At 46.3% G+C, this 15,871-nt stretch overlaps 2 protein-coding genes across 4 annotated transcripts in view; both read right to left on the bottom strand.

Moving 5' to 3' along the window:
- Positions 1 to 1,771, bottom strand: part of MTM1 (myotubularin 1) — a 40,438-nt gene extending 38,667 nt beyond the window's left edge. For 2 of the 3 annotated variants that reach the window (XM_031602681.2, XM_031602682.2), the window contains exon 1: positions 1,697 to 1,771. The gene's annotated coding sequence lies outside the window, so the exon portion shown is untranslated. Of the gene's footprint in view, positions 1 to 1,449; positions 1,667 to 1,696 lie in introns of those variants that run through there. The other variant, XM_090150268.1, reaches the window with a different exon arrangement.
- An 11,679-nt stretch (positions 1,772 to 13,450) lies between these two features.
- Positions 13,451 to 15,871, bottom strand: part of MAMLD1 (mastermind like domain containing 1) — a 76,314-nt gene continuing 73,893 nt past the window's right edge. Inside the window, exon 5 of the mRNA XM_031602677.2 lies at positions 13,451 to 15,679. Within this exon, the coding sequence (XP_031458537.2) occupies positions 14,661 to 15,679 (1,019 nt within the window). The 3' untranslated portion in view covers positions 13,451 to 14,660. The remainder of the gene's footprint in view (positions 15,680 to 15,871) is intronic.

The raw sequence follows: 15,871 nt of genomic DNA, 5'->3' as shown, positions 1-15,871 counted from the left end.
TCAGAAAGGGAAAAAAAAAACAAAAAACAAAAAACCAAAGCCAGAACAGTTGCTACTAAAACATTCTGGATAGAGCAAACAAACAGTTCTAGTTCTTTTTCAGTTTTCTTTTGTGTCAGCATGTTTGGCATCAAGTTGTTGGAACTGAGAAAAGCTTCTGAATCTTTAAGATAGACAGCTTTGAAACGTCTCTAATGGGTAAATACTACATAGACTTTTAACCAACCTTATGCTCCTTAGACATTTTTGAGCATCTTATTGTACGCTTTTAAGCATTTCCTCTGTCATCTGTTTCCAATGAATACTGGCATTTGTTTCTTTTCCCAAATACGTTCAGGAAGTAATTTCACATGAAAGGTGATGTGGAATTAAGGGAAATCAGAAGAAACAAACTATGAAGTAAAACTTATTTCCACACAATTCAAGTTCTTAGCAGAAATCAATACTGTCTCCTTTAAAGGAGAACCGAGACTATTAAAGATTTACAGTTGCTCTCATGAAACAAGCCTTGCATTCTACACTGATGCTAGGCCGGTAAATGCCGTAACTCTACGAATCAGGAATACTTTAGCACTAGCTTGCTCAAGCCTGGTGATGTTACAGCCCCTGCCTTCTAAAGGAAGCTTCCAAGAGAAGCACTTGCTGACCGAGCACAGAAAGATAGACAGTGAAAAAAGGGAAAACTCTGCCCTTCATTAAAAGCACCTCTTTATCTCATCTCTTGTGATTTCAGCCACACAATGAAATTACATATAGCCCCAAAAGTGCATTTAGGCTTGATGTACTTGCTAGCTTTGTTAGTAATTGTACATCCGAACCTCTTTTTAACTACAAAGAAGGCTACCAGGAAAGAGATTTGTACAGTGATCATGTACAAAACCATGAGATAAGTCCCCTTCAAATCTCATTAGACAAATGCGTGACTGCTAGCGAGCCACAAGCACGGCACTGCACCAAGACAGGAATCATGTGGGATGTCCACAGTGCTTTTTAAACATATACAGTCCCAATTAGTGTCTCTCAAGACAAGCCAATACTTGCTCTAGAGAACAACCACTGAATACCTCTCAACATCGATACGATCTCAGCACTAGCTTCACATACGTTACCCTATGCAGGCTCAAGAAAAACGTGGCCTTCTGTACAAAGAACAGGTGAGACCTTTCCTGCCACCTCAGTGACACGTGCACCTGAAATACACACACATTTCTCTGCCTTACTCCCGCAGCACCCAGACCAGCAAGCACAAACAACCCGTCATCTCCGGAGCCATTCCTTACTGCGAACCAGCTGGCAATACTCGCTGTGCACTGGAAGCCACACGCGCCAGAACAAACCTTCGGTCAGGCACACACAGAAGCAGAGCGGCTCACAAGTCTGCAACCGCACACGGGGCACTCGGCGCGTTTTCATATCGCGACAAAGACGACGGTTACGGTTCAAAGGTACCTCAGCGCTAAGTCACGACGCCCGCAGGGAGCCGCGTGCGGCCACAGGTGAGCCCTGACGAGGGGAGGCGAGGCGGGCCGAGCCCTGCGGAGGGCGGCGGGCCGGAGAAGGCCGAGCCGAGCCCCTGCAAGCGGGCACCGAGAGAGGCGGGGCGGCGAGGGGCCGGCACCGAGGGGTTGGGGACGCGAGGCCGGGACGGGCCCGGCCTTAGTCGCCGCGCTACCCGGCGCACAACCCGCAGACTCACCGCGGCGCGGCCGCCGTCGCCGTCGCGGGCCCGAGTGCGGCGCAGAGCGCGGCCCGCCCACCGCGAGCCCGCCCCGCCGGGCAGGGCCGTGCCGCCGCGCTGGGGCTGCCGGGAAGTGTAGGCCTCGGGGAGCCGCGGGGGCTGCCGGGAGATGTAGTCGCGGAGGGCGGCGCTCGCGAGCGGGGGGCGGCGGCTGGGAAGAGTCGGCCGAGGCCGCGCTGTGCGGGGCTGCTGGGAAACGCGTCCTGTGTGGAAGCGATGGCGGTTGGCGGTCACGGGCACAGCCGTCACACCAGCCTGCTGGCTGCAGTGCGGAACTGCGAGCTGTGACGAGGAGGAGCGAGCAGCGGGCCGAAGGAGAACGACTCCTCGCCATTGTGCGGGCAGTCCTGTCTGTTGTCCTCTACGACATCCCGACCTCACCCTTCTAAGTAAAAACTAGACAGAAAATTCACTGATGCGATGTTGAAGCTTTGCTTTGATTGATTCCTAAATCAGTGTATTGGTTTGCATATCACAGAGTCACAGAATGGCCCGGGTTGGAAGGGACCTCAAGGATCATGAATCTCCAACCCCCCGCCACACGCAGGGCCACCAACCTCCACATCTCACAGCAGCCCAGGCTGCCCAGGGCCCCATCCAATCTGGCCTTGAACACCTCCAGGGATGGACGGGGCATCCACAGCCTCTCTGGGCAGCTGTTCCAGCACCTCACCACTCTCTCTGTAAAGAATATATGTATATATGGATGTGTATATATATATATATATATATGGGTACACATCTGTTTGTCCAGAGAAATGCACGTGCGTGCTCTCAGATCCTTGTTGGATCATTCTTTCAGGGTTTCCTTCAGATCACATTTTAAAGTTTTTCTCTGTCGTAATAAAAAGGTTGTTTTTATGTTACTCATTTCTGACTCCTGGAACACAGTTTTGTGTCCCAGTTTGTTTCCAGACTGGTTCCATCCCTTGCTCCAGCCTTGTGCCCACATGGTCTTCAGTGATTGCATTCATTGCTCCACATTAATCTGTCAGATCAAATATTCCCCACCCTTGCCCCATGACACTGTTCTCCTCCTTCCCTCCTCCTCCTTTTCTAATCCATCTACAAACTCATTTTGGAAATCATTCTTTCATGCCTTCCAACTTTCAGTAGGTGGTAACCAGGCCTTTCCTCGCAGATTGCTTCTCTTGTCTATCTTTTATCCCCAGACAACATATGATACAGCTGCAGAGCAAACAACAATTTCCACTCAGTTCTACCTCTTTACTGCACACTGGTGTGCTAAACTCTTGGTTTGGGTCACTATTACCATGTTAAAGTGGTAATTTCACCTACTGGATGCAGCCACGAGGGCCTCACAAGTCCCGCATCCACATGGCTTGTAAGGTGTGAACTGAACCTGACCAATGATTCACCTGATGGCCATTTGGATCTGCAGGAGCATACGTTATTTAATTTTGGGGATATTTCTTGGCTGCCTCTGCAATTCTGAGCCTGTTCCTCATGTATTGCAGCATATGGTGCCTGGGTCATAATCAGCCCAGACAGCATGCAAATACTCCAACCTCCACCCAATCCCTGGACCATCTGGATAAGAACTGGTTAATTGAGAACCCTAATGTCATTTTAAGCTCAGCATAGTTAAATAGTGTCGTGTCTTCTCCCACAAGAACTCAATCTATTACACTATTATCTGCCTGTATGTAATCATCTTTGACTCAGACCTTTTTCTAGTCCTTTATATTTAGACTGTGTCAGAATCTGTCCATATAGCTAAAATTCCCATCTTCTCAAGTCTCAGTTACTGCAATATCATTTCCTTTGGCCTTGGAAAATATAACCTTGTCTTGCTCATACCCACTGAGAATGCAGCTACAAAGGCCATTTTTCTTAGTCTGTCATTTTTACCAAATTATTTCTCTCTTTTCATCTCTCCACTGGCTAAGCCTACTCTATCATGTTGATTCTTACTGAGGTGTCTTTAGTTTGAAAGGCCTGATAGCCTGTCTTCACCTTGTTTGCCATCTCCATTCACTTCTGAGGTTTTACTGCAGCTCCCTTCAGCTCACGATGCCACTTTTCACAGCTCACCTGTAACATGTTTAAACATCTCCCTCTGTGTTCTTTTGGCCGGCTTTGATTTCCAGGGATCCTCCAAACAGCCACAAAGTTACTGATCTTCAAAACATTACTAAAAACTTCTCTTTCTTGTAATGTCTAGTGTACAGTGTCACAATTCCTTGTGCTGCCTCTCCTGTCTGTATTCCTCATTTCTCCCATTTCTTTGTTTGACCGTAAAGCACTTCAGGGCAGGAATCATTTGTGTTTACTCTGATCCACAATAGGGCTATGTAGCACTAAAGTAAACACAATAACAAATAATAAACATAATAAATACTCATACAGAATGGAGATGCCAGGGAAAACCTAAGTATTATGAGACTGATGCCTGCAATGTGCAGTTTGGGAGCACAACTATACCTGATAATAGTATTAACAGATTTTCCCACTATTCTAGAAAGAAGAGGGACAAAAATAAATGGAAGTGAGGATTCTTCATCTTTAAATCAAGCCTGTAAGTCAAAGTAAAGATGATTTATATCCATCTATCTAGCAAAAAAATTCACTTGGTGATAGTTGTGACAAAATATAAAATACAATGTAGTATTAAATGTATATGTTTGTGTCCAAATGTGCACGTATACATTTTTCCCCCGTTCATAATTTAGATATTAGAAACTATAGTGTACATGAGTGATTCTTTTGCTGCACCATTTATACCCTTTGTTTCCTTTTACTGTCCTTTGTTTGCTAACTTGAAGTTTATTTTTGTCTCTGCTAAATAAAGACTGCCAGATTTAATTATTTTAAGCTGTACTTTAAGACCTCTTTAACCTATTTCTTTCTAGCTTTTCCCTCAATTAGCCTAATCATTTCTTTATCAAGTAACACATTACCAAATAAAACACCCTGAAGCATCCTAAAAAACATCTGCCCCATGCCGCTTGACTCACAACAGCAATAAGGTGAGTTATATAAGTGGCCTGTTGTATTTCTGGGTCCTGCAACTCCCAAGGCTGGAAATAGCAATTATATTTTGGGAAGCATTTTCAGAGGCACCGACTGAATGCGCATACTTGCTATTGTTATTGTGAAGTCGGGCAGACACTAGTTCTCAGGCACCTAGGTTTTGCATGCACAATACTGCTGATGCCAAGTGCTGGCAAATGACAACTGGAAGATGTGTACACATGTATTTGTGTACATACACACAAACGCATGCACACACATGCTGTGGTTAGTAGATAGACTTCTGTTAGATGCTGATTTTTTTACTTCAAAGACAGAAATAATATCAGGCACTTGTTGATTACATACTTCCTTCATGCAGATATTAGAAGCAGTTAGTATATTTTATTTGAAAAGTAGCTGCATTTCAGAGGAAGGCAAACTCATTTTCAGGATACATCATATCTAATTTTCATAGTAAGTAAAAGGTTTTAAAAGCACTGGAATGAATATGGTTAAAGGAACCAAACAAATGGAAGTTAGTAATATCCACTGAATTACCAGAACTATTAGTAGAATTAATTTTAGTACCATTAGAACACTGTCCTAAATTAAGAGAAACAGAAGAATCCTCTTAAATTAAATAGCACACAAAGGAATAAGCTTCCAGTGCACTTAAATGTAAATTGCAATAGCAAGTGACCTGCTAAATGTGTAAATATAGCTCATAAAACAGAAATACCCTTTAGACTAATACCTGATAAGTGCTTTGCTTTGGTCTGAGCAGAACTGAATTTCTCTGAAGGGCTGAGGTTTCATTCAAATCCCGAAAGAATTCAAGCGATGCAGGGCAGCTGAAACAGCAGCAGCAAAGTGGTTAAGGTTAAAATACCTTGTAAAACTATCTCACAGTTGCATCAAACAGTTTTATCAGTGTAAAAAACCCTGTTCCCTTCTGTTCTTGACAAGGTTCACAACTTCAACTACAGTAGCACCGAATCCCTTAGAATTCAGCATATAAGACTTATTTAAAGCATTATTTTATGTATGTCAATTAACACTACATAGGCTGTCAGAACAGAGTTAATCCATACTCAATAAAGAAATAGTCTTTGTTTTACAGTACAAGAGTCCCAGCAGCTGATAGAATCGTAGAATCATAAATGGCTTAGGTTGGAAGGGACCTTAAAGGTGATCCAATTAGAACCCCTCGTTACAGGCTGGCTGCCCTCCCAGCTCAGGCTGCCCAGGCCCACCCAGCCCAGCTCTGGGCACCTCCATGGATGGGCATCCACAGCTCTGGGTGCCAGGGCCTCAATGCCCTCTGCATAACGAATTTCCTCCTAATATCAAATCTGAACTGCCCTTTCTTAGTTTAAAAGCATTCCCCCTCGTCCTATCACTGTCAGACTGTGTAAAAAGTCTCTTCTGTTTATAACCTCCCTTTAAGTACCAGAAGACCGCAATGAGGTCTCCCAAAGACTTCTCTTCTCTAAGCTGAACAAGCCCAGCTCCCTCAGCCTTTTTTCACAGGAGAGGTGAGATCTTTTGTGGCCCTCCAGTGGACCTGCTCCAGCAGCTCTGTCTCTCTTATGTTGTGGGCCCCAGGCCTGGACACAGTACTCCAGATGGGATTTCATGGGGCCAGAGCAGAGAGAGACAATCCCCTCCCTGCTGAAGAGCACTGGTCTCAAGATGGACCCCTGGTCACCTGGACAGAGAGCCGCTGACCACAACCTTCTGGCTGTAACCATGCAGTCAATTCCCTACAGTCTACTCTTTCAATTTATATCTTTCCAGTTTAAAGTTAAGAATGTAATGTGAGACCATATCTGAGGCCTTCCAGAATTCCAGGTAGATGGTATCAGAGAAAGGTATCTTCCTTTCTCTACTGATGCTATCACTCCATTGTATAAGGCAACAGGATTGCTCAGGCAATCTGGGTAGCTCAGGAATCCACAAGCATTCACTGCTCACAGCAGCATATTTTTGCATTTCGTAAACGCAGTGCTGCCCCTCTCAGCAGCCATTCTCCTTAAAATAGGGGTTAGCTTCGAAATTCAGTCAAATTCCAGGCAGCAGACTGCAGAGGCTATACAGTGAAGAATCCTGAGTTCACAGGGCTCAGCAGGGAGCCTGTGGAAAGATGCACAATGAGAAAGCCATTATTCTTCTATAGAAACATGCATTTATTTAGATCAGAATATATTTTTGCTTGTTTTTCATGAAAGTATTTTATATCACATCATCAACAGAAGTGGTTTCTTTTGGCTTCTCCAAAAACTCATGCTGAACTGACAGTGGTTTAATTCATATTTCCCCTAGGTACGTTTTGAAGGAAAAATGGATCTAATCTTGTTATTCTTAAGTGTTATTCTTTATAATAAAAAAGAAAACCCTCAACCATAGTCAGTTTACCTAAATGTATCACAGTGGGTGAGGAGAAATGGGTTTTCTGCTGCAGTTTTCTTTCCCATTGTTAGAGGAAATTGCCACTTATTGGCAGGGTTAAAAACAATCTGGCACTCAAGGTGTTAGCAGGAATCCTCATGTGAGTGGTAGCTACAGCCCACCAGACTGAGCTTTTCCATTTATGTTGTTGTGCTTATTCACAGCTATATGAGCAGGAGATAATTGCAGAATGAAACCATTAAGAAACTGATGTACTTTACTTAACCTCAAGTGCGTAAATTACCAAAATCTTTTTCAAAATATTCAGCTTAGGTAAGTACCATCACCCCTCCCCAGGAATACTCAGCATAACTAAGTATGGCTGGAGTGCTAAGCAGCAGATAAGGCTGTAAAATGGGCAACATCAGTAAACTTTGAGGCCATTAAGCAATGGGAAGGGCCCCAAGTTTGGCGCTTACCCTGTTAGATGGTGCATTAAGGCCTCAGATAATCTGTTCTGACAGCTGCTAGGGCGGTAAAAGTTTTCCTGTTGATTTCCATGGGAACAAATATCATTCCTGTGATACTGAAAGAGCTGTGCTGCTGTGGATCAGCTTAGCTGCCCCATCAGTACACTTTGATGCATAGGACAAAGTAATTTTATTGTGAAGCAGAATGTCTTCACTTGTTCTAATGGGTGAAACAAAATCACTAAGACAAGTATGGTCTTTGGAAGCCCTGAAAATCACATCAGATTCTGATATAGGTTGCTGCAGGCAATTAGCAAAGCTTCAAGCAGCCACCTGAAAGAAATAATGGCTTTTATTGGAGTTAACACAGTCATTTCTTCCATGAAGCTTCTTGTGAATAATTCTTGGTGGAAAAATTGTACATGATTTCTTTTCATTTATATTTTAATGCAATTTATTATACAACAGCGACCTCCATTCAAGGTTCAGAAGATCAGAGTACTTACAGTAATCTTCACAGCACTTTGTATCTCCAGCTACAGCTTACATTCACAGCATGAAAAGAATAAGAAATTAATGTACCAAATCAGAAAGTCTCTGTGTGGCAGTCTTAATCTTTGTGTTGAGTTATTATTTATTAGTAGCACTATGGCAGCATCTAGAGACCAGGGTCTCATAGTGTTGGGCACTGCATAAAACACATAGAGAATATATTTTCTCTGTAGAATAGCTTACAGTTTACGTTTGAGGGATATGGACAAGAGGTACTACAGCTATCACTACAGCCACAGCCAGAGGCAAAACTCTTTTCAAGCTTATTGTGGATGCTGACACCAGGAATAACAGACGATTAAAATGAAAACATTATTCTGGGATCAGAGCTCAAAGTGCAATAAGACAAAAAGAGCCTCCCTGTCTGATTTTATGCAAGGCCAAGCGTGATTGCAGATGGTGTCTTGCTAAACTCTTGGGAACATTAGCCATCCATAAGGAGCTCAAGAGGTATCAGGCATTTGAGCTTTTAAACCAGTCAATCATGGAGATGCCTGCATTTACATATCCCTATGAACTGGATAGTGCTGGCAAAAGGTACACCTGTATTGGTAGATCCACGTGTGGCTTAGCACGTTATAGTGCCTGGAAATGTAGGCATACAAAGAGGCATCTCATGGAAAATTGTAAACCAAAAACTTCAGCAAAGATCTGTAGGTTTGAAGTGGAAATAAGACAACACTCACTCTTCAAGACACAGAGGTGGCACTTTGAGGGAGATTGTTGGCAGGAATGTTGGCCAAGAGGAATGAAACACTCAGGCTTACACCCATGCCCCTCTGGAAGGGAGAGGAGTGCCGCATCCCAGGCTGCTGGGAGGCAGGCGATGAGCAAAGAGAAGAACTTGTGCAGGTCAGGGAAACCAGTAGCTCACCCTCCACTGTCTACCTGTCGGGCTGCACTCTCTTCCTGGCCAGGATGAGCCAACTGGCTTTGAGGTTGGAAAATGAAGACACCAAGGAACCTGACTCACGGTCAGATTTTGGCTGCTACAGGCTGTACTGAAACCACCAGCTAATCCTCTGCACTCTGTGAAACCAAGTCCGGACGTGCGCACAGCAGCCGAGGGTGATACAGACCACTGGCCACGAGACATGGCTACCAGTTCTGCTTAACTACACATGAAAAATCCTGCCGGTGTCTGTCTGCCTCATTAGGTACTTAAACATCTTTGGGATTTGAGTCCTTAGCCTTTTGTGCTTCACAGTCCCCCACTGCTAAGTGCACATCATAATCTCCCGAAAGGGCACAGGGAAATATATATATTTATAAAAGATTGTGAGACTTAAACAGGGGGTTAATGGGAGCCGCCTAGACAAACAGTGCAGCCAGCTAATAGGTGAGAGAGAATAAGAATTTATGGGCTGAGAAGAGGAAGGGAGCACAGGCCCTGGTCTGTGAGTTAATTCTGTTTCCTCTGCTGCCATACAAAGCAGGCAGGGATGACAAGGAGCAGTGTGTGAACTGGAAACAAAGTGTGTTTCTGCAGCTGGATGGAGTCAAGCACAGCACTATAGTAGCAAAGAAAAAAGAGATCTCACAACTTCATAGCTTAGGGCTGATTTGCCCTAAGGGAGTGAAAATAGGCTGCCTCACCCCCCTGCTGCGGCCCCGTCTTGTCTGTCCCCGCCATTCATCAAAGGCAGCATGGCTGGGATGTAAAACCAAGCTGGGGCAGAACCCCGCTGCCTTTGCTCCTTGAAAGTAGATTAAGGCAACATCAGAACAACCAAAGCATAGCACCCTTTTTTGATACAAATCCAACTTTGAACTTAAAGTGATCATTCTTTCTTTCTTTTTTTTCCTTCCTTCCTTCCTTCCTTCCTTCCTTCCTTCCTTCCTTCCTTCCTTCCTTCCTTCCTTCCTTCCTTCCTTCCTTCCTTCCTTCCTTCCTTCCTTCCTTCCTTCCTTCCTTCCTTCCTTCCTTCCTTCCTCCCTCCCTCCCTCCCTCCCTCCCTCCCTCCCTCCCTCCCTCCCTCCCTCCCTTCCTTCCTTCCTTCCTTCCTTCCTTCCTTCCTTCCTTCCTTCCTTCCTTCCTTCCTTCCTTCCTTCCTTCCTTCCTTCCTTCCTTCCTTCCTTTCTAACGAATTACTTAAATCTCAGACATCTAGTTGCAGCATTATACACCTTGATAAGGACAGAAGGCACGGGAAGCACCCAGCCCAGGAGATCTTCCCTGCTCTGAGGCTCTGATACACGCGAGGCTGGCAGCAGGGCTCTGCCACGCAGCACAGGGCCCTTTGTGGGCACATCACTACCACAGCTCTGGTTATTTTAATGGACGCACAGCTGTGATGCAACGCAGACACTGCCCTGCCAACCTCCAGAATAAGAAAAAAAATCTAATTGCTTTTACTTCCTGAGTACAGAAGAGCAAAGAAGTGTGGCTCCATGTCCTCACCACACATGTGACCATGTACTGTTTGGCCCCACAGAGGGCACATGGGCAACACAAACCTGTACTAGGCAAATGGCTGCCTTGGGCAGAGCAGGGATGGAAGCCAGACCCAGACCTGCTGCATAATGGGAAATGGATTAAGACGTGCATAAAACAGCGTATTTGTTCTGAGCTGTGCTACAAAACCCATTGAGCGACCAGAGAGAGAGCACAGCAAATGTCTGTGATTAACTGCAGCTCTCCTGTTCAAGGAAGATATCTTCAGTCAGGTGCCTTTCCCTGGCTCTGCTCAGGATTGTACACAGGAGGCCCCTTGACCAGACAGAGCCTTCAGTTCTCTGTAACTCCTGCAGCTGCCAACTGGTACTTGGGTTTTACCTCGCCTCAGAGAGATCCTTATTGGCATTTAAAACATACTGCCCTCTTTCAGACTCTTAGTCACATTTTTCAAATTTGCTATCTATATATAGCAGGGAACAGAAGCTGAAGCTGAACCAAAACCTGAGCTCAGCTCACACAGGAGGGCGGGTAGATGTGGCAGGAACAAGTGTCCCTGTGGGGCTGTGCCACCTGCACAGCATGCACAGCAGGCTGTGTCACCCCATGCCTGCCTTCCCTGCGCTGGGCACCGCGCCAGGCCCCGCCATCGGGTATGGGCACATCTGTGGCACCAACACAGTGCCAGCCCCTGCCAGGTGCTCGTCCCAGCTCCCGGACTGGTGTAAATCAGGGGTTGCCCTGCTGCAGGCAGTGGAGTGGCTCCTGATTTACAACATCCTACATGAGAGGAGAACTTGACCTTACACTTCAGCATCAGCACGGCTTCCTTTGTTGAAAGCTTCTTAAGCAAGACATGTAATCAATCCTGGAGAGCCACCGTGCAGCACGGCTCAGGTTCTGCGTAAGTCAGGGCTGGGCTGCCAGGGAAACTGCCTGATGGGCTCCCATGGCTTCTGCTCCTAGGAGCTCTCTGGATGCTTCTTTTTATAGGAATGAGTGTGTTTTTCTGTTTTGCCTTTGTGGCAAATGGGCTGGCTTAGATTAATACAATCCACAAGGAGAATTTTTCCATAATAAGTACAGAATTTAAAGTCTGACTTAACCTGTGCCACTAACCTTTCAGACAAATGAGCTCTTAGTGAGCTCAAGACTGTGGAAATTCTGGCCTTTATAGGTATTTGATGTTATGTTAGGGCCCAAGAGGAAAAAGCTTAGTGCTTTGCCTCTGTTTTCATGGCTGTAATTATGAGGGCAGCCTGGTGACATAGCTTGTTTGGGAAATAAATGACAGCTTTCAACAGTGGACACTTCATTCCTGTAGCTATTTTAGAAATCTAAACCCATTCTACGCTTCCACAGCAGCAAATACAGTGGGCCTGGGCTGCAGGCTGAGCTGCCTGTGTCCCCGGCTGTGCTCTGCTGCTGCAGCACAACAGGGGGACTCTGCAGATGTGCTTAGCCTTACTGCCTTAATGCTGCACCTACTGGCCTTAGTGATATGGAGCATGGAAGCAAAGGAAGGAACAGACTTTGGGCATTTTCACACTTGAACAAGAGAAGAAAAGGGGATGGCAAAGTACAAAGGTACTTTTTGCAGGATAAAAGCAGACAACTCATTGTGATGGAAGCATTGCCTGTTACAGACTGCTGCGGATCAGAGGTTCAGGGCTTGTACTGCAGCTGCTGAGGTTCCCCACGGTCAGCCTGCACATGGAGGCAGGAGAAGAGCAGCCAGGCAGGGCACAGGCCATTGAGGTCATGGGCCAGTCCCAAAAAGTACACTGAGATCCATCACCCACAGAGACACCACAGAGATAATCACACAGCACTTACATGCAGAGTGTGGCACAGCTGTGACTCCTCACAGCACCCTGCTGAGACACAAGGGCCTGAGATGGAGAGTAGAGGAGCTCTGTCAGCTCCAACACCAGACAAAAAAGAGTGCAAACAAGTGGGTGCACAACTCAGGTACAAGATAAACAGTGGTTCATAAACTCAGTGGGAAAGAGTTGGCTTCAGAAGACATTCCCACCCAGCGTCTGTTACCTAAGCTCTGCACAACTGAAAGGTTCACTGCCAAAAACAAAATGAGGAATGAAAATAGGCTGTTTTTGTTGTATTTATTACTATCCTAAAGAAATGCCTGTGGGCAGCAGTCCTCCCATCCCCCTGCCTGCTCCAGCCCCACGCTCAGAGCAGGGCATGGCTCACAGCAGAAAAGTTGCTGAAGCACTGCCAAGTTCCATGGCCAAACAAACTCACCTTTGTCCCGTCACAGACTTATTCAGAGGCATTCATCCCCTCACTTCTGTCTGCAAGCAGGCAGGCATTTCTTTCTCATTCATAGCCTCGCTGGCTTTATAGCCTAATTTGGGCAATTGTTTGGTGAGCCCAATTTCTTTTGCTTGAAAAAATGGCTTCTCCCATCCTTGCCCTGCTTTCACACACACCAGCACCCCTGGTGGCACCGGGCTGTTTGGGAGCAGACCAGCAGTGCGCTCCTGCCTGACCTCCAGCCCTGACTGCCTCCTCTCACTTGTGGCTTCAGGAGCTCCTTCCTGCCTCTGGCTCTGGAGGAAAAGGTTCTGGAGAGGAAAGGCTCGCACAGGCTGGGCTGACCTCACCCAGCACCCCCCTCCAGCATGGATAACGTGAGCAAAATCCCCCAGTGACGTCCTCCAGCACGCGAGGGATGGAGGGCAGCCTTGCTCACATTCCCCCACCAGCCCTGGAAATCTGGGGTGGCCACTGCTTCTGTTAGATGAGACAGTTCTAGATGCTATCTGCGCGTTCTTTTCAGGTTGTTAAACACACACATTTGTGCACATAACTAAAGTGACGTTATAGCATCTGGGGAAAATCACATTAATTCAAATATTGGCAGGTACAGAATGTTGTAGCTAAGAAATGAGCACATAAAATATACACAATTTTCCCCCGGCAGTTTATTATGGTATGAAGAAAAAAACATTCTGTGCTTGAAGCTGACGTTATATTACAAATGTATTGCGAAGTATGATGTGACTATTAAAATATGATTACACAAAGTATGAACATTTTAAGTTTACAGTACAGCGAATCTTTTATAAACAGACTCTTAAATATACATAGGACAGTATAGTAGCTGACAGAAAAACATCAAAAATTAACTATTCATGTTTATAGACTTTTCCCCTGAAAAAAGTCTCACATTAAAACAGAAATTATGAAAAGCCTTAAAACCAGGAACAAATCACCTGTACGCTACAAAAATACACGGCAGAGGTGTGCAAACCAGAACCGAAGGACCAGGGAACCTTGGCGATGTCAGACCGCCATCGTCGCCTTACCCGCGTCACCGCATGCTGGCCCCCAGCTGGCTGCGGTGCACAGACACTCACACACACACACTCACACACACACACACACACACACACCTCTGTCAACAGCCGCAACATCACAAGCGCACCCTCACTGCAGGACGACGGGAGGTGCCCTGCCGGTGTCAAGTCAGCATACCGGAGTGCACCGGGTGGAGGACTTCCCCTGATCCTGCAGCGGATCCCTGCCGGCAGGTTCCTGACTGTGCTGGGGGCCCCGGGCGGACCCACACCCCGCTCTCAGGCTGCAGGATTGAGCTATGAGTCAATCAGCAGTTCCTTTCGCATGTATTGGTTGGTTTTTAATGCAACTTTTCGATCTTTTCTCTTGATGCGGGAGAACAGATGCCACTCTTGGTTTCTGCATAGTCTGGTTGCAACAACACCCCTAGTTCATGTGTTAAGTTATGTCAAAAACATAAGTATTTTATGCTGTAATACACAGTATTACTGAAACTAACAATATTATTTGCATATTTATAACAAGGTATAATGAAATCCCTATAATAAAACCAAAAGTTATGCTATAGATTTATTTACAAACAGACCAGCAAAGAAGTATAAATACTTCTACATTTAAGGTTTAGGAAAACATAATTTACAAAATATTCAAATATATACACTGATATGAAAAACTGCCAATATTAAACTTTGATGCAGGCAAAGGATTGGCGGAGTCTATTCATTCTGTACTGAAAGAAGTGGCAGCTCTCACGGGCCACGAGCCGCATTTAAAAGTCACACGTACGGTATTTACAAAGCCATTGCTGCCCTCCAAGCTACACGTGTCCGGAGCTCTGAGCGTGCTGTCCCAAAATGTCATCTATCATGGTCAGATTGTTCAACCACTCTTCGTCGTTGCTGCTGCTGCTCTTCATGAGCGAGTCGAGGAAGTCAGTGTCACTGCAGTTAGCGGGCAGGACGTTGCTGCTGTGCTGGGGCACGAAGTCATACTGCGGCAGCTCGGCAGCTGCGCTCATCCTGCTGAAGGCGTCAGGCGGCTGCCCCGCAGTGGGGTAGCTTGGTGGGCCGAGGCCTGCGGGGGGATTGAGCTGGTTAAAGCTGGACACTCCCTGTGGCATCGATTTCATAACATTCATAGCTGGCAGCGGTCCCCTGGTTAAATTATGTCTCAAGTTCTGATTACTCATTGAGCTCAAGCCCTGGCCAGACTGTCCCATGCTTAGTTTTTGCATCTGTCTGACCTGGACTCCGGGAGCAATCTGATTAGGTGGCACTACAGCCTGCTGGGAAAACTGCTGACCCGACGCGTTTGGTCGCACGTTCTGTTTGGAGAAAAGAGCGTTACTGGAGAACTGCTGCATGCTGGTATCCATTTGGCTTTGATTTGGCATTCTTGGCACCGCAGTCGGCGTCCACATCTGGGCAGAGGAGCTGGGATAGACGTTGGGGATTCTTGGCACGCTCGGCTGTCTCAAGTGCTGCTGAGCTGCTGAGTGATTCACCAAGGAGCCAGAATTAAAGCCAGCCATCGGCATGCCCGGCTGCACCGCTGCGTGGCTGTGTACGGTTTGGCACCCTGAGTTCATGGCCAGTGAGTTCTGGCTCGGCCGCAGCGGGATGTTAAAGTCGGAATTAGGTGGGAAAACCGCCTGCTGTTTGCCAGGGTTGTGTGGAATCATCACCATCGTTCCGCTGCTCTGGCTGGCAGTGACTGGGGTAATGCTGGCGCCCAAAGTGCTCTGGAGCATGGCTGGGTTCGACGGCAGCATGTGGTGGTTGGGCGGAGGGGCTGGCATTGGCTGGCTGCAGTCAGCGGGAATGGGCTGCTGCACAGCTGCACACAGAGAGACACGTTAGCTGGTGAGCACATCTCTCTCCACCCCGAAAACAAGGCACATCCCTAAAGGCTGCTTCTCCATACGTAGCTTTTACCACCTGGGCTCTGTGTGCTTTGTAACGAGTTGTTACTGAAGCAATAAGGAGGTGGGCAAATCTCATGATATATGATAAAATGGGAAATACTTTT

The sequence above is a fragment of the Phasianus colchicus genome, chromosome 14, assembly GCF_987193195.1.
Source record: "Phasianus colchicus chromosome 14, bPhaCol1.hap1.1, whole genome shotgun sequence".
NCBI lineage: Eukaryota > Metazoa > Chordata > Aves > Galliformes > Phasianidae > Phasianus > Phasianus colchicus.
The sequence above is the reverse complement of the archived record's forward strand: the minus strand, read 5'-3'. Positions and strand labels throughout refer to the sequence as shown.